Below are 18,131 nucleotides of genomic sequence, written 5' to 3'. Positions count from 1 at the left end.
AGATTCCACATCCACAGAAATAGTACATTGTACAACATATTATGAGAAACCTTGGCAACTCAAGTGACAGCTATGATTCCACATTGCTTTAACCACTTACCTTATTCGGCTAAATGTAGCAAATATCTCATATACTCATCTGCAATCAATTAAATGTGCAACAGCTGATGTTAAGGCAGGTGTATACTGGGAAGAAGAAAATCATTCTTCCAGTCAGTCATGCTGTGGTTTGTGGTTTGCTGAAATAGGACTACACTTCATACTTGCATTAAATAGTATTTGACAAGCACTGTTTGCATCTGTATTAGCCTGCTGTAGCAAGTACAAAAATGGTGGGGCTTTACTGCATCAAAGCAGTTGAAATAGTGCCAGTTCTTTGAAAATACTCTTTGACCTAGACCGACTACATTAGTAAGAATGTAGTAATGCATATGAATTAGAATAGAATGAGTTCAAATATAAAGCCATTTTGACTTTCACTTCATGCTTACAGAGGTGCATATATGGTAGGCCTATTTTAAACTGATGCTCGACAAGTTAATATGGACTCTCTTTTCTTGACCGCTGGATTGGATACAGAGTGCAGTGCACACATGGGCGACTTTGATCTCTTCAAACTCTGCCAGTTGTTTGAACCATAGGGTAAACAAAAGGCAGCTCTATTTGAAGACAGGTATGCTAGTGCAGTAGTGGTTCTCAAAGTGGTGTCCGGGGACCACCAAGGGTCCCTGAGGCCAGGCTAAATGATTGAAAGTTGGGAACCATATGGTTGGGAACCTAAATAAGTGTCAGTGTACAAATGGAACCAAATTGAATATTGGTTCCATTTGTCCACTCAGTTATCGGGGTCTGTAGCCTAGTGCACAGGGGGTCCTTGAAATTAAAAAGTTTGAGAACCACTGCTGGGCTAGCCGGCTAGTGAAGAGAAATTCACAATGAGCTTCAGGTTAATCTACCATAATCTGATAACACATCTTTTTGAATAGTATCCTATGAAACTTTAGTTATAGCTGTTTAAATGTATAGGCTATTAGGAACATACAGATCTCTGGTTAGATTTTTGAAGCATACTGTAGACTAATATGGCTTATCTACAGTGGTGTAAAGTAACTGAGTACATTTACTCAAGTACTGTACTTAAGTACAATTCTGAGGTAGTTTTACTTTACCGGAGTATTTCCAATGTTCAGTACTTGTACAGTACTTCTACTCTAGTCTACAGTAACACTACTGAAACAGTTTCTCTTGTAAAGTAATGAAAGTCTGTCTAATGGTCATCATCACTGAGAACAGGTCATCACCACCGCCCAGCTACAACCTCACAAAACCCTAAATTAAAGCAATAACTCTGAATGACCATGAGATATAGTTAAACATTAATAATAAATGAAAGACCTAGTTGGCTGTTATACTGCCCTGTAGTACTGCTGAGTGGGTACAATGAACATAAAAGGTATGGCTGTACAAACACAAGGAGACCTTTAACTCACTCACACACACACACAGAACTTAACATTTCTAGGCGTAAATATTGACCACAGGAGCGATGAAATAGTCGTAAATTCCGTTTCAAAGTCAGGTATTTATTTGCAGTGGTGTTAAGTAACTAAGTACAATTACTCAAGTACTGTACTTAAGTACAATTTTTAGGTATTCTTTACTTTACTGGAGTATTTCCATTTTTCAGTACTTTTACTTCTACTCCACTACATCTCAGAGGCAAATATTGTACTTTTACTCCACTACAATTATTTGAAAAATGTAGTTACTAGTTACTTTGTAGATTTTGATTATTATTACAAAACACACATTAACCACATTTCGGCCATTTGAAAATAGCCGATCTACAAGCTCACAATGCCTTGCGATGCGACACAAAATTGTGAGCTTGTAGATCTCTCTGCTATTTTCAAAAGATGTTTATACATTTGAATAATGAGTAGGCCTACGGTATTTAAGTATATTTTGATATCAAAACTTTTGTACTCAAGTACATTTTGAATTTCCGGACTTTTACTTGTAACAGTGTGTTTTTACTTAAAAGTAAAAACATCTGAGTACTTTTTCCACCACTGAATGTGACTGTGTCTAATGCAGTTACTCATCCATCATGCATAAAGCCTACCTGAGTCACTTTAGGAAGGATCGGCCAAGACTCTCCTTTTAAAATCCATCTCGTGTTTTTCCTCTTGTCCAATAACTTCCACTGGCTCGATGTAGTTAAAAGTCTCTAAAAGGCCAATTCTATGTTGTCAACCTAAAAGTTGGCCCTGTTGTTACTTGTGATGATACTCCAGAAACAGGTGAAAACTTTCCCCAGCAACACAGTGAGTCAACAGGTGTTTTTTTTTCACAGTGGAAAAGTAGTCGTGGTGGTGGCGTTCCAGTCCAGAGGGAGTTGATGCGCTGCTGCGCTCCGTCTCATCAAACCCTCCCTCCACCGTCTCACCTCCCATAGACCAATCACCTCCCTCCTCCGTTCGTTCGATCGATCGCGCGCACGCACGGACGGGCAGACGCACACACACACGCGGTCCAGCACGTAGCACCTGTGTACAGCTTTTACAGTAGGCTAAAAAAATAAATAAAGATTGATGACCCCAAAATCCTGAATATTCATTCAGTCTAAACTCTATAAGACAATATTTGGGGCAATACTTGTGTAGCCACAAGAGGGCGTCCTCTTGTGAACTCCTCACAGATGTGACTTATGTGTAACTCCGATCATGCTGTCACCGGCGTGATGATGATATACCTCTGCATACATGAACAGTTTTCAATTGTTGTTGGACATTTTGTCAACACTAACATAGGCTAAAAGTTGACCATGAGAGAATGGTTAGGCATATTGAATAGGCCTACATATGGCACATTTCACCTGTTTCACCCAAACACAACCATTTTCTCATATCATGTGTTGTGTTCCATTGGTAACCAGAACAGTGGGCCCCTGAGAACGCTGGGCAGATTTTAATATTTTACATTTATTTTGAGTGACCAAATACATAATTTCTTTATTACATTTAAGGCCAAATTTTGCTACAAATTGTTAAAAACCTGTGATGACTAGACATTTTGGGGATAAACAAGTTGAAGGGTAAATTTAGGTCTGATAATGATGTACCATGCATGCTCAATTCATGTACACTTCACATGATTTCTAACAATTTTCCAAAGCATACATTTATCCTTTATTTCTTTACATTTTGAAAAATTCAATTCAATGTTGAGGTGCCCACAAGGTTTAGTTCAGATTCTTATACATTCTAATTGTTAAATTAATGAAAGCTTTTCAAAATGAAACCAATGTGAGGTATTTTTTATTCAAAATCAAGGAATATCCTTGAACAGTAATACACAGAAACCTCTCAAATAAAAACATTTCATTCAGAAATATACTTCGTAGTCCAAGTAACAAATCTTTGGATAACAGATTGCAAACTGCAAAGATAATAATTAGAAAACAGTATGTATTTTTATAGAGAGACGCACAATGCATCTTCTATGCTACTGTGCAAAGAGCACTTGGCTTACTACTACTGTAGCCTACATACTCTAAGTAAACCTTCTAAAACATTAACTTGGAGCAATAGTAATGCAACCATACATTCTCAGTACTGTATATTATCCTAAATTCAGCAGGTCAGCCCCCTTTTGTATGTAAATATATGATTGGCTAATCTGCAATAAATCGAAACACTTAAGAATATGTGAAAGCAAACACTGTCGAAATGCTGTTTTCATTTTTGCAAGTCAAAGAAAAGAGTTCCATTGCATGACAATTGCTGTACACATTATACACAGCATAAAGAAAACAACCAAGATTAAATATAGCCAATTTGTAATGCAGTTTCTCATTCCAGTGCAAAGTTAAAGTAAACAGCAGGGAGCAGCCTAATGGTGCATTTACACGTACACGGAGTACAAGGCCTTTTTCTTTTTTTTTTTTCGGTTCACGTTCATTTTCTATGGAAGCAACTCAAGCAAGCAGCGTTCCCATGCAAAGGATCATGGGATTGGCAGAGGCGTGGAGAAGTCGAGGGTATTGTCAAAAAGTTGAGTTTGGCTCAACTTTATGCAAATGAGAAGCAAAGTTTACTACTGTAGGTGTCAGCCAATCAGCCACGTACTGCAACAACGGTTTCTGCATTGAGTCACACAAGCATCACTTAAGATGGACAGTCATAAACAGACTTCAATATAACTCTCCTGCCTGCTGCTGACATGAGCCGCCTGAGGCTTAAGCTGGGCCACAACTCGCTTAAAATACAAACATACAACTCTATGATGAATATAGCAAATATGATGTACTTATTATATAAGGTGGTTTATATACTGTTTTTGTTTAACTGAAAATAGTGAAATAGAAAGCAAGCAGCAAACGAGCGGAGAGGGAGCTTTGCTCCGCGTGTGTGTAAACGCACGGTGACTCCAGGGAAACCAACACTATGGAGGAAACACTCTCTTCCAATTACCAGCTCGTAGGTTAACAACTACTTGTCCCTTGAACCCTTATTATCCGATGTCAGTCGTCAAAATCGGGGATGTCATCGTAAGAATAACCCCTGTAACCTTTGGAAGCATAGTAGGCTATTCTCAGATGGTAGAATCCAGGAAGGAATACAAGTACCCCAATGATGAGGACAGGAATGGTACGGTCTGGATGCTGAAAACATAGACATTGCTGTTGAAATGCTTGTCACTAAGCTTCATACCTACATCACTACCCGGCAAACACTAACTAAACAAACTATCCGTCTAACTTAAGAAAACATGCATAACCAAATCAGGAACTTGAGCATAATCATTTTATTGCCAAGTGTGAGGCTCATATAAGGGATTGCTCCAGGTAGTTGCAGAGACACTCGACATAAAACTATAATGATTAATGGAGGTCTACCAACAACATACATACAGATCTCACCAATAGGACATATAAAGGACATTGCAGAACATATATTGAGTGTCAAATGCACTAAACTTGCACAATTGATTGAGCACTGCTGCTATTGATTAGTGATTGTATGTGTATCTTCTGCACATTACCTGCACATTCATAATGATTCAAAACTGCTGCTAAATGAGAAGCTATTGTATCTGTCTAAGACCAGACCCTAAATCTAACTCTTCTTTACATTACATCCAATATGTTATCATTAGTGTATATTTTGAATAAACCCTTCTTGAGTCTTGAATGAGATCATAGACAAATTAAGTACGTAATGGTTGTTAAGCATTACTGAGGCTCTTAAGTTCTCACTCTCTCAATGGAAAGAGTATGAAGGAGTCACCAAATGCTAGTACTACTTCATTTGACAGTTATCAGGTTAAATATGAGCTTGTATGAACAACAGGGGTACAACAAATTAAATTCGTAAATCTGGCCACCAGATGGCAGTGTTGTATATTAATTTGATCCCTCAGTTGCATAAACATGTACTTCCTCACACATTTTGCGGATTGGTAAAGTGGTTTACAAAATTAGCTCCGGACAAACAGACACACAGACATACACATAAACAGACAGACCCTCTTTTAGACGGCTACAATCCTACTGAGACACACTGTACAGTGTACACCAAACTTACGTCAACTTTTATGGATCCAGCCAGAAGAAGGGCTCCAATGATGATCAGTAAGGAGCCAATCAAAAAAAGGAAAGTGGCCAGGGCAATAGCCTTGTATGGAACTTTGGGAGGACTTTTCTTGAACTGTACAGAGGATCAGGAAACCGACAAAACAAGGTTATCAGTATTTGTGAAAGCAATTAACATTAATATACATTGTGTATTTTCTCCCAATATACTGTATTAAGTATATAATCTCTTTAAATAGAACAAACGATTGATGGTTTTATTGACAAGAATGCATATACATGAACATATATTTGCACATATCTGTCAAAAGGATAAAACACAAAAAGCTTGAGAGCTTATTTCAATTATGGTCCTTGCAAATGCGTTGGGGAGACAATGGGGAAAATATAGGTTCAACCTTAGCATCCCTATTCTGGCCATGATAATAGGAGATATTGGTGAAAACAGAAGATCATTTGCCAAAAAGCATATCTACAAGTTCACAATGTGATGCCTTGTGTGAGCATGTACGTAATCGGCTATTTTCTGCAAAGAGAGCTGGTGTAGAGGGCGAAAAGGATGGTGCCTAGGCCTAGACTCATGGGGAATAACGGTCAATGAAGTATTAAGGAAGACACAGCTGGGGTGTTTGAGAACTGCACCAACACCATAGCAGGCAGATGTCATTAATCTCTTTCATGGATGCATTCAAGGAGAGAGGGAACATAAGTTGTTCTGTCACGGCATACACTTAAAAGCTAATTTAAATGTCATTGCACGACCCTTACAACAAGTGTGTTGCTCGACAAAATGGATGTACTTTCAACAGAAAGATCTTTAACCAGGAGACAACAAATGAAGGTGTCACCTTCATTGTATGCAGTTCACACAGCTTTGGCTTACTATGGCAGTTGTCATTCTTATAATTCTTATGATCACATACCTAGCCTTTATTTCCCCTGAAATGAAATTACACAATTTTCTTGTTGTCTTTTGTGACTAACTAAGACTATGGTGTATGTGATCAACTAATAAGCACCTGACATTGCCCTCAGTATCCAGTCTTGTGCAATGATGCCTGGGTCATAATCTATTCTGAATGATTTAATATACAATATATCTGATAAGAACTTGGACGTGTGGGAACACGCAGAAGTCATGATCTGAACAAACTCAACTTTACGATCACTGATGCATCACTGAGAGAGAGAGGGACTTCACTAGGCATGAGTATCTCTTGGCAGGTTCCATATTGAAGAAACAAACCATAGAGTCGCCCTTATCTAGACTCAGGAAAAATGATCACCATTTCACTGTAACCGTCCCTTTGTTGAGGGAGTGATCTCTCCCTCACACGAAAATAGCCAAACTGGAAGCTCACAACGCGTTGCACTGCGACGCGTTGTGAGCTTCCAGTTCGCCTATTTTCGCTGCGAGACACGACGCACAACTAAGTATAAATCAGGCTTTATCTGCGGACTAAATGAGGTAGTGGAGTCCTCCCCTGACCTTGGTGATTTATATAGTAGGGCCTTATTCTGCTCCCTTCAGCTAATTCCTATTGACCTTAGTTTGAGTTATACCATACAACAATATCAATAAGCCAATACAGTGCTGTCAGAAGACTGAATTCCTTTGGTACATAATGGAATCTGAACTGGTGTGGTAGTGTGCCATTATAGCATGCTGGATAGTCCTGGGGGATGCTTAGATGTGCTGCGCCTTGAGTTGTTGCTCAAAAGTAGCATACATCAAAGTCAAACAAAAATACTACAATACATTATTGATATAAAAAAATGCACTACCCCCACATCCGGTCCAAACCGATAAATCTCTGACTTGCCTCTTGGCAAGTGTCTCTATACAAGCTCTAGTAGCTTGTGTTGTGTTGTATTGTACGTGTGTGTGTGTGTGTGTGTGTGTGTGTGTGTGTGTGTGTGTGTGTGTGTGTGTGTGTGTGTGTGTGTGTGTGTGTGTGTGTGTGTGTGTGTGTGTGTGTGTGTGTGTGTGTATGTATAATCAATAACCTGAAAATAGACGTGTGTGCAGAATTAGAAAGAATAAAGCCCCACTGGGCTGCTACAGACCAAACTCTACAAACCTACTACAAGTAAGACGCGCGAACGCAGGAAGCGAACGCCAAAAAAAATAAATAATAATGAAAAGAAATCATCTAAAAAAAAGTAACCAATAAAAAAATATATAAAAAATAGAAAAAAATTCTGCGTTAAAAGGAGCATCTTAGAAAAATAGAAATTCACCAAAAAAAAACTTTGAATGTTTTTGAACAATTCAACAAAGTGTTTGAAGTGCCTGTTTCACCCACTTCCGGGGGGCGGAGCCAAAATCCGAGCCCGAAGTATTTGTTCGTAGACCCCCACTTAGGGGGGGTAGAAAAAGTTTCGGAGCGAATCGGGCACTTTTCATTTAACATGGGGTTTCAATGGGGAGTTTTTAGGAGCCTTCTCCGGGGCGTGGCTTCCGGGGGAAGGGGCGGGCTTAAACGCAACCTTGACAGGTGTGTTCAGTTTTCAAAGACCTTTCATTTGATGTATGGTACGTCTATATTGGACATTTACTTATCTCAGAGGAGCTGCACACAGGCAGTGCACACAGAGATACAGACAGAGACACAACCCAGGCAGAGTTACATAGTAAGCTCCACTTGGTCGGAGGCGCGGCTTCGCCGCGCCTCCTTCCGCGTTCGCAAGCAACTACGGAATAGAATACCAATAGTAGTTGTTAAATTCTATATCAATTTCTCCCTGAGTTATATATATATATATATATATCTCTTACCTGTAAATCTATGTAACCATCATCGTCAGCAGCCAGCCGTGAATACTTGACCTTATTGTTGGACAGCGCCGCGCCCGACACGTTACCTCTCGTGGGCATCATTATGTAACAGGACCTGCATACAGAGAGAGGTTAATAAGAAGCAGAATCACGTTCATTCACCACTTTCATTGTACAAAGTGTGTACAAGGAATATGACTTGGTGATATGGTGCAGAGACATTAACCCCATTTATTTTTTTAATTCCAGACAATTTGTGCAAATCTTTAAATATATATATTTTTAAAGCAGACATTTGTAAAATATGTTGTTAGAGGGACCTCCAGAAGCAGAGATTTGAGTTACAAATGTTTGCTTTAAAAAAAAATATATATATATATATATATATATATTCAAAGATTTGCACACATTTTCACAATTTTTCGTAGCAGAAAATAGCAGATCTACAAGCTCATAGCTTGTATATCTGCTATTTTTGAATAGCTGAGATGCGTCCCAAGATTGAATGGGTTAATTAATACATCCAGGACAAACACAGACTGGACCAACATTGTAGTAGGCCTTGACTTAGTAGGTCAAATTTTACAATAGTCAAACAAAAAGGTAGGTTTAAAATATCACATTAATATGCATTCTGGAGGTGTGAAATGTTAACATCACTGTTTTTGTTTGATTGTTTTTTAAAGGCAATCAGTTTGAAACAAGACCTCCAAGAGAAGGTGGTCTTCGTGGCAATTAAAGACCTCTGGAGTCTGCATAGGCCAGTGATTCTCAAACTTTTTAATTTCAAGGACCCCCATAACTAACTCTGAGTGTACAAATGGAACCATTCATTGCACAATATCTGTACACTCTCATAGTTACAGAGCCGGTTTAGTTTATTCCTTTAATCCTTTTGTAACTTTTGTCGATTCTTTAAATTGTTTTGGTTTTCATGTGGACTCTTTTGGGGCTTCTTAACCAGTGGTGGAAAAAGTACTAAATGTTTTTACTTCAGTAAAAGTATCAATACTGCAATGTAGAAATACTCTGTTACAAGTAAAAGTCCGGAATTAAAATTTTACTTGAGTAAAAGTACAAAAGTATTAGTATCAAAATGTAATTAAATACCAAAAGTACAAGTACTCATTATTCAAATATATACACATCGTTCGAAAATAGCAGATCTACTAGCCATGGTTCACATGACCCTCGTCTGTCACATGACAGTCATGTTTCAGGGCTACAGATGCATGCATCGTGAGCTTGTAGATCGGCTATTTTCAAATGGCCGAAATGTGTAGGACTGAAGTGGTTAATGTATGTTTTGTATTAATGTGGTGTTGTAACAAATCTACCTCAATGACAGTAGCAGGAGGATACCACGTAATGTCTGTTTCTCTAGCTGACATACAGTAGAAAACAGCCGATCTACAAGCTCGCAACGCATCGCATCGCCATGCGTTGTGAGCTTGTAGCTCTGCTGTGTAGGGAAACTTTAGGGCTTATAGCCACATACGTTTGGAACGTTTGTAAGTAAACAAAGGAAACCAACCCGTTCAAATCCTTTAATGAAATGAATGATATCCAATCCGTCACTTTACTCTCCTCTTTTATCTTCTATAAAGTTCATATGATGTGTTAATGTTTACTCCATTGGGTTTCTTTCTCTTCCTCTGATTTGTTTTGCTGCTGTGTTCTAAGTTCCTGGGTTCCCCTGCCGGCGCATGCGCACATCATCTTCTCTTCTGGTTTATGGAGGAGGACAACCAGAGATGTCTGCGTTATACTGCCGCCTACAGGCCTTTTAGATCTACTACTCATGTATTCAAGGCCTCAGTCATTTTTGGGTGAAGTATTCCTTTACTGAAATGAAATCCTAATAACACTTTTCTTTTCCTTTCTCCAAACCAATTACAGTATATTTCATATCAGTATATCATATCAAGTAAAAATGTTTGGGGGGTGCAGAGTTTTCAGTTTGATGCTAAATGTGGTTTGGTTTTCAGGTACAATTCTAAACAGAACTGGGCCACAGCCCACCGCCTAGCTCTGGTCCATAGCGTTAGAAGGAGTTCTAACGCTATGGACCAGAGCTATAGCCATAGGCCATACACAGCGGCAGACATGCAGAAACAGCCTTCTTTAGGGCAGCCCATGCCCATGGCACAAAGTTTACATTTGTATCAAACAATTCAAACAATTAATTGGAAAATCACTGCATAGGGGACAATTGCAAGGTTTGTCCACTAGATGGCGGTGCAGTGTTGATGGAAGAAAAACAAAACACCAGTACAGAACAATTACAAAATGTAGCTCTCAGTCTCTAGAAATTGTGTGTGCGTGTGCGTGTGCGTGTGCGTGTGCGTGTGCGTGTGCGTGTGTGTGTGTGTGTGTGTGTGTGTGAGTGTGTCAATCTATTGCACCTTAATTGGAACTCTCCCAAATCAAAAAGTTATTATGGGTAACTTAATATGGGCAATGTTTAACAGGATATTTTTTTCTTGGGGTGCAAACATATTATTTGTCACTCTGCTCTGTAATCTTGGAAATAAGTGGATCAAAGGACCATTGAAATTAATTAAATAAATAATATTAAAGGTAAAATGTATTCCATCAACAAAATGTAAAACACTGGCAGTCCTGATGTGTCCTTTCAACTTAAGTCCTACAAAAATATTATTGGATACGGTAAGTAGTTTTTCAAATAGAGGCAGTGTTGGTTGAGACACTCTTGTGTTTAACTTAAGATTTGCAACCCATAATCCAAAAACAAACAAATAGGTAACTTCTCCAAATTAAACCAAATCATTTAGTTGGATAATAATAATTATTATTATTACCATTATTATTATATATTTTTTACAATCTACACAGTTTATAACTTGGGGGTTGAAGCATATGTTTGCATTAACCACATGAACCCTAGCGTCCCTATATTCTGCATGATCTAAATGGCAAATATTCTGCAAAAATAGGCGAACATTTGGCCAAAGATTGGAGATATGCATGCAGTACATCGGCTTGCATATCCTCAATTTTTGGCGAAGAGATTAAGGTGTAGAGGGAAAAATTAGGGTGCCATGTACAGTGCCCTGGGGGACTCCAGTCAACAAAGTATATAAGGTTTAAGTGTGGGTTAAGGTTGTGTGTGTTACTGCTTACTGTAATAAGCTTATGAACCGTGTTAGACTGGGGATGTTGATCAACTGGTTGTTGAGCAGGTGGTGACACATTCATGATGGATGTGTCAAGCTTTGCAGGAGATCAACCAGGTCATTGACAACATGGAACAGAATGTGAAATAGAAACAAATCTAAAACTGTTTCCTGAGATTAAAGCAGCAATGTTGCTATTCCATTGTGATCCCATTGTTGTCAAACATAATCTCCTGCTAATGCAAATTTGTCACTAGTTATTCGGAAATAAGTGTGAAATATTTCTGTTAATCATTTTTCTTCAATGAATAAATGCCAAATGAATTTCATATTTGACATAGATATGTGCATTACATCGCTATGAGTCTGACACGGCTGGTGATGTTAGTAATGGTCGAGAGAAGGCAAAGCAAGTTAAAAGAAGAGCTCATTCAAGTAAACTATCTGGTGGTTGTAAAATGCCAACTTTAATTGGCCTCAGGAAAACAACTTCAATTTGCGATAACCAGTATTTATTTATTTATTTAACTACAGTCACTGCTATACCAGCCTCTACACTCTAGGCACCAGCGGAGGTCCGTCAGGCAGAAATGCCTCTCAGGTCCAACATCAACCTGTCAACAAAACAATAATGTACTGTATATTGTGTATTGCATAATGCATACATGCTATATTATAGGCTAGTACCTACATTGATTGTATATTGCTATATATATTGCTATAATATTGCAAATTGTATAGTTTCTGGCTAATTCTGCTTGCCTTTAGAGCCTAACGTTTAGGCAATATCTTTCTTTGCTCATCTCTATAGTTTGAGTAAATAATTGAAATGTGTAGTATATAATTGAAATGTTTCTATTCTGTTGGTTCAGTGTAATGCACCAACCTCACTGTGACAAATGCCTCTTATGTGCAAACTGATCCTGACACATGATCCTGACACAATATGTTCCAGGTGACTGGGTAGTGAGTGACACATTTCTTGAATTAGCTTTACTGGCTGTTCATACACCGTCCAATTATATCTTTATCTGATGTAAAAAAAAACATGTGTTTGAAACATTTTGAAAAATGTGAGTATTTTACTTTGGTACTGTAAGTATATTTTATATATTTGTATTACTTTTGTACTTTTACTCAAGTAAACTTTTGAATCCAGGACTTTTACAATGCCGCAATTGATACTTTTAATTAAGTGATGAAGAGTACTTCTTCCACCGCTGGATATAGCTTTCCGGGGTGTGCCAGACAGGGAAGCACTTCCCATCATGCCTCTAGGCACACACACTGACACGTATTGTTTATTGTTGTGTTTAGTTGGGAAACAGCGTACGTATTTTAGCCATTTATTTTATGTATGTGTATAATCTTGGTTTGGAAACCATGGTCGACACGGATAGTTGTGTTGAGCACATCCTCCCTTGTGATGGCATTGAGTGTGGAATTTTGTTGGAGCCGTATGCGAACACTGCAAATAAACCATGTTTCCCGAATCAAGAAGTTGTGATGTTGGTTCCAGTGAATCTTCACCCCACCAGTCAATACAATGTTTTGTCAGCCTAAACACACGCTGGACAGATGAGTGAAATGAATTTGAAAGAGAATTCCATCACAACTGCACTATCATGCACAAAGATACATTTATCTCTGTGATCATAAACGTATAGGTTGCTATACTGGAATTGTACTGTAGAAATGGACAGATTATAGACCGGGCCAATGGGGCCAGTGCCCAGGGGTCCTTGGGTAGCCTTGGACCAGAAGGCTCAATGACAATTTACACAAATATAGGTTAATGCTCAAATACATAGGCCCCTCAGTCTATACAATACAAGGCCTTTCCTATATGGCCATAAACTATAGGGTCCTTTTAGATTGTAAATTCTGTAAACACAAATCAAGGTAAAGGACAATACTATTTGTCAGTGTGTCTTCCTTGGGTCTTAATCGCTTCAACTCATAATTTGCATCTGGGAAACCACACACAGTTACTTTCACAGACTTGTTGCCGTGCTTTGGCTGACTGCTCTAACAACATTATTATTTTAAGGTCGATTTGGACAGAATGCTGTCATTTATATTCCTCACTAAATTTGTGTTCCCAGTCTGGCTGGCCCTGTACAAACAGATAAATAACTGACACAAGGCAATAACGATCAGCATCCTTCATCAGATCACAGCCTTGCCTTTTCTGATATAAATAAGGCCAACTGTGTGTGTGTGTGTGTGTGTGTGTGTGTGTGTGTGTGTGTGTGTGTGTGTGTGTGTGTGTGTGTGTGTGTGTGTGTGTGTGTGTGTGTGTGTGTGTGTGGTGCAATGTTTGTCTTTTTGGCCATTACTCTTTTGTATTTTTTACTTGAACACCTGACAGTGATGGATTACATCAAAGGAACCAACTGTTACCAGCGGTATGTTTAAACAGTAGGCCTATGGGAGAATGACATTAGTAGGCTTTATGCATTTCAGCCTTATGTTGGCTATGTAGCACTGCTACTGTATGTACTCTCCATGGTTGTTTTGAGTCATTTATCATTACTTTCCTGTGGGTCAAAGAAAACTGAAACTTACTTAAAATTCTGGAACTGCTTGTTTCAGTCAATGTATCTGTACGTATATGCCCAAACTATACACATTCTGTGTGTTGTTAGCACTTGAGGTAAAAATCCGAAATACTCCCTTCTCAGTAGTTGATTGTAACAGTAGCATTCAGGATATACATATTGACTAAACATTGTTGTAAGTAAAGGATGAAGAGGGCACAAAATTGTTCACATAGTCGAATGCAGGCAGGACTTCCTGATTCAAATGTAGCTGATACAGTACATGCGATGTAACTCAGATGCTTTATTGTCATGGACATGGTCATACAGCCCCATGTACAGACTTGCAAAGCTGCACTGTCGGGTGTCAACCGTGTAGCCTATGGCCAAAACTGTTACTTTTAAGGAAAATCATGTGTTCTAATGGAGCCAATGTAGTTATTATTTAGTCACAAGCTCTTGTTAATACAAAGAAAGGCTACATTTATGGGGGGGGGGCATAAAAATGAAAATATGGAGCAGCAACGATAATTTGGTTCAACTTTGGCTCACCCAAGCAACCACCCTTACACTATAAATTGGCCTCAAGTGCTGTAGCTTGGGACGGTAAAAAAAAAAAAAGATAAGATAAGACCTATATTGATCTTGTGAAGGAAATTCAGTTGCCAAAGGCAGCACAGCAGTAAATCTACAGTTAGCCTACAGGGCAAGAGAAAGACATCACACAGGTTGGTTGGGGCGCCTGTTCAGCAGGCATTGGAACTTGGAGGGATAGCGTATTCCTCCTTATAAGTTATGCCCTTCCAGTCAAACTACTCACTTTCAGGTGCAAGAAGTGGTTGACCCCCAGATCAAAATGCTTTTTATGACTTGATTGAGGATCATGTGGCGGGTTTAGGAAACTCTGAGACGGTTTTAATTGGTGACTTTAACACCTGTGTTCTGAAGAAAGACTCAGCTACCTTTAAGTCCCTCAGAAAGTTCTGTGACCTGCACAGCTTTACCCAGCTGATAAAGCATTTTACAAGGGTAGGCATTGCTTCTCAATCAATCATAGACCTAGTGTTGACAACGGACCAATCCAGAATTTCCAAGAGTGGAGTGATTGAGTGTAGCTTAAGTGATCACAATATCATTTTCTGCACACGGAAGATTCACGGACCTGGAGCTTATTGTCACAGGACAATCAGCTGCAGGTCTATGAAACACTACTCAAGTGATCTTCTAACAACAGCTCTTGGAAAAATGGACTGGTCCCATGTCCTAAATTGCACCTCTGTGGAGGAGTCCTGGTCCTGTTTCAAAAAAGCTTTTTTGTGTGTACTTGATAACATCGCACCCACAAAGGTGGTGAGGGTCAAAGCTAGCACAGAACCTTGGATGAAGGGTGACATTTTGAATGCCATCAAACTCAGGAACAAAAGCTACTCCGAGCTCAGGAAAAACAAAAGTGAGCAGCTACTTGAAAAGTGCAGAAATCTACGAAATGTAGTTACTAAATTGATCAGAAATGCCAAAAAGAATTTCTTAAATGAGAACATAGAGGCAAACAAAAGCCACCCACAAAAACTGTGGGAGGCACTAAAACAATTAGGCTGCAACGGAAAGATTCAGACTAAATCTACAAACATTTGCATTATTTCAAGTGGCTCGCTCACTACCGACAAGCAATTGGTAGCGGACTGTTTTAACAGTTTCTTCACCACAGTTGCAACCCAGTTGGTAAGCAAACTCCCTCAGCATTCAGGTCTGTATGGCCCCGACCACATTCAAGCTCACTATGAGAAACTAGGGGCTAAAAAAGATTCCTTCTTTTTCAAACCTGTATTGACTGTTGATGTGCAAAACAAACTCCTCGCCCTGCAGCCAAACAAGGCCACCGGCCTTGACAACATCCCCACCAGATTCCTCAGAGACGCAGCGGTCTCCATTGCTCCCATAGTAGCCCACATTACAAACTTATCCATCAGTCAGTGTCACGTCCCACAAGAATTCAAGTTGGCAAGAGTAATCCCTCTATTTAAAAAAGGAAGCAAACTAGATCCTGGCAACTATAGGCCTGTTTCCATCCTTTGTTCCATCTCAAAGGTTATAGAGCGATCAATCCAAGAACAAATCAACAGCTACCTCAGCGAGTGTAAACTGTTGTTTGAATTCCAATCAGGCTTCAGAACATCCCACTCCACTGACACATGCCTACTATATTTGACCGACTACATCAAACGTGAGGTAGACTCGGGCAAATACTGTGGCATGGTCATGCTGGACCTCCAAAAGGCGTTTGACACTGTAAACCACGCAATTCTACTTGATAAGCTGAGGGCGATTGGTTTTGATTGCACATCACTAAATTGGATGAGATCTTACTTGGAGGGTAGAGAACAAGTGGTTGACATCAACGGAACCATGTCCTCATCCCTCCCGGTGAGCTGCGGGGTTCCTCAAGGCAGCATTCTAGGGCCGTTACTGTTCCTTCTATACATTAACGACATGAATGCTGCCTGTAACTGCAAACTGTTCCTGTTCGCTGATGACTCGGCACTCCTGATCTCGGGTGAGGACAAGTTGCAAGTTGAGGAAGCTCTCAGCTCTGAACTCTCAAAAATCCGTACCTGGCTTACCGATAACAAACTGTCTCTACACCTTGGGAAAACTGAATCCATCCTATTTGGGACCAAACATTCCCTCAGTAAAATGAAGGTAAATGACTTCAAGGTCAAAGTCGATGACACAATCATCACTAGCAAAGAAGAGATTACCTATTTGGGATGTATTCTGGACAAATACCTGTCAGGTGAAAGCATGGCAACAAAGGTGGTCAAAGGAGTAAACCAGAGAACCAGATTTATGGGCAGAGTTTCCTCTTTTGTCAACCCTCAGGCCCTCAGGACCCTCTCAGGGGCCCTGATTCAGCCCCTTTTTGACTATGCTAGCTCCTCTTGGTACTCCAACACCTCAGTGTCACTGCAGACTAAGCTTCAAACCTCCCAAAACAAACTGATCCGACTACTTCTCGGACTGGGGCCCATGACCCACCTCTCTCCCATTCACTTTGCCAGCCTAGGCTGGCTCAGGGTGGAAGACAGGGTTAAACAACTAAAAATGGGTCTGGTCTTCAAAATTGTAAATGCAGATTTGCCCGATATGCCCCCTATACCCGCATATCTGTATAAATACCTCGAAAAAGTTAGTGACACCCACAGCCACGAAACTAGAGGGAGCGTAAACAACAATCTGGTACCACCCACCCATAAAACAAACATGGGCAAATTCTCCTTCTATAGCACAGCCACCAAGGAATGGAATAGTCTAACCCCATCCCTCAAAAAATGCAGTTCGCTGGGCTCATTCAAAACTGCCCTAAAAACCCATCTTTCTGGAGGCCGAAAGAGGAGCTAGTACCAGTTTCCCTGTAGACAGACGACCCCCCCCCCCTCCTCTTTTTGTACATATTTTGTATTTCCTCATGCTTTTTTTGTATATAATTTTTTATTTTTCCATGCTTCCCCCCCCCCCTTTCTTTTTGTACATATATTTTTAAATGCTTTTTTTGTACATAGTGGTACTTTTTCTGTATTATCTGTATTTTCATGTTGATTTTTGAACTGTTTGGTTGCTACTATATATGTCTATGAAATTAACTCAAGGACCCCAACGGAAACAAGTCCGCAAGGACTTTTTTGGCCGGACCTTTTAGACAAAAGCATTATAAATGTAACTGTGTTGTTTTACATTCTTTTGCCTAATAAAAATTTCAATCAATCAATCAATCAACTTCATGTATATCTGAAGGGACACAACTCTACCTTCGCCCACATGACCAACTGTAGTGGTTGTCAGTGACAGGGATGACACATGTGTGGGGATAATTGGGAATTAATTAAAAAAGAAAAATAATAATACAGGGCATGATTTCACCAATCAGACTTGTGTTATGAAACCTACCAGTGCATACATGTACAGTAGCATATATGAGCAAGGTGTTTAAGCTGTCAAATAGGCCTACCATGATACATGGTCCTGCGCGGCTGCGCAGCCTTCAAATCCAGCCCTATATTGCGCTGATCAGAGCAATGGTC

At 39.6% G+C, this 18,131-nt stretch overlaps 2 protein-coding genes across 2 annotated transcripts in view; both read right to left on the bottom strand.

The window, feature by feature from the left end:
• igsf9a (immunoglobulin superfamily, member 9a) overlaps positions 1 to 2,248 on the bottom strand; it is a 49,679-nt gene extending 47,431 nt beyond the window's left edge. Inside the window, exon 1 of the mRNA XM_080419918.1 lies at positions 2,126 to 2,248. The gene's annotated coding sequence lies outside the window, so the exon portion shown is untranslated. The remainder of the gene's footprint in view (positions 1 to 2,125) is intronic.
• Positions 2,249 to 3,735: 1,487 nt separating this feature from the next.
• Positions 3,736 to 10,066, bottom strand: tmem230a (transmembrane protein 230a). Its single transcript, XM_080419307.1, has 4 exons — positions 9,910 to 10,066; positions 8,376 to 8,490; positions 5,589 to 5,711; positions 3,736 to 4,666 (listed from the first exon to the last, which is right to left on the bottom strand). The coding sequence occupies exons 2-4, from the start codon at positions 8,475 to 8,477 to the stop codon at positions 4,526 to 4,528; spliced, it is 366 nt and encodes a 121-aa protein (XP_080275433.1). The 5' UTR covers positions 8,478 to 8,490; positions 9,910 to 10,066; the 3' UTR covers positions 3,736 to 4,525.
• Positions 10,067 to 18,131: the final 8,065 nt, after the last annotated feature.

Source organism: Gymnoscopelus braueri (genome assembly GCF_963280865.1).
Source record: "Gymnoscopelus braueri genome assembly, chromosome: 22".
NCBI lineage: Eukaryota > Metazoa > Chordata > Actinopteri > Myctophiformes > Myctophidae > Gymnoscopelus > Gymnoscopelus braueri.
This window is presented reverse-complemented; position numbering and strand designations above follow the sequence as displayed.

Excerpts from the sequence above, each read along its gene's own strand:
- tmem230a (XM_080419307.1), bottom strand. The coding sequence starts at position 8,477 with ATGATGCCCACGAGAGGTAACGTGTCGGGCGCGGCGCTGTCCAACAAT. Across the intron at positions 5,712-8,375 it reads ATGGTTACATAGATTTACAG|TTCAAGAAAAGTCCTCCCAA; the intron begins GTAAGAGATATA and ends TCCTCTGTACAG. Across the intron at positions 4,667-5,588 it reads CTGGATCCATAAAAGTTGAC|CATCCAGACCGTACCATTCC; the intron begins GTAAGTTTGGTG and ends CTATGTTTTCAG.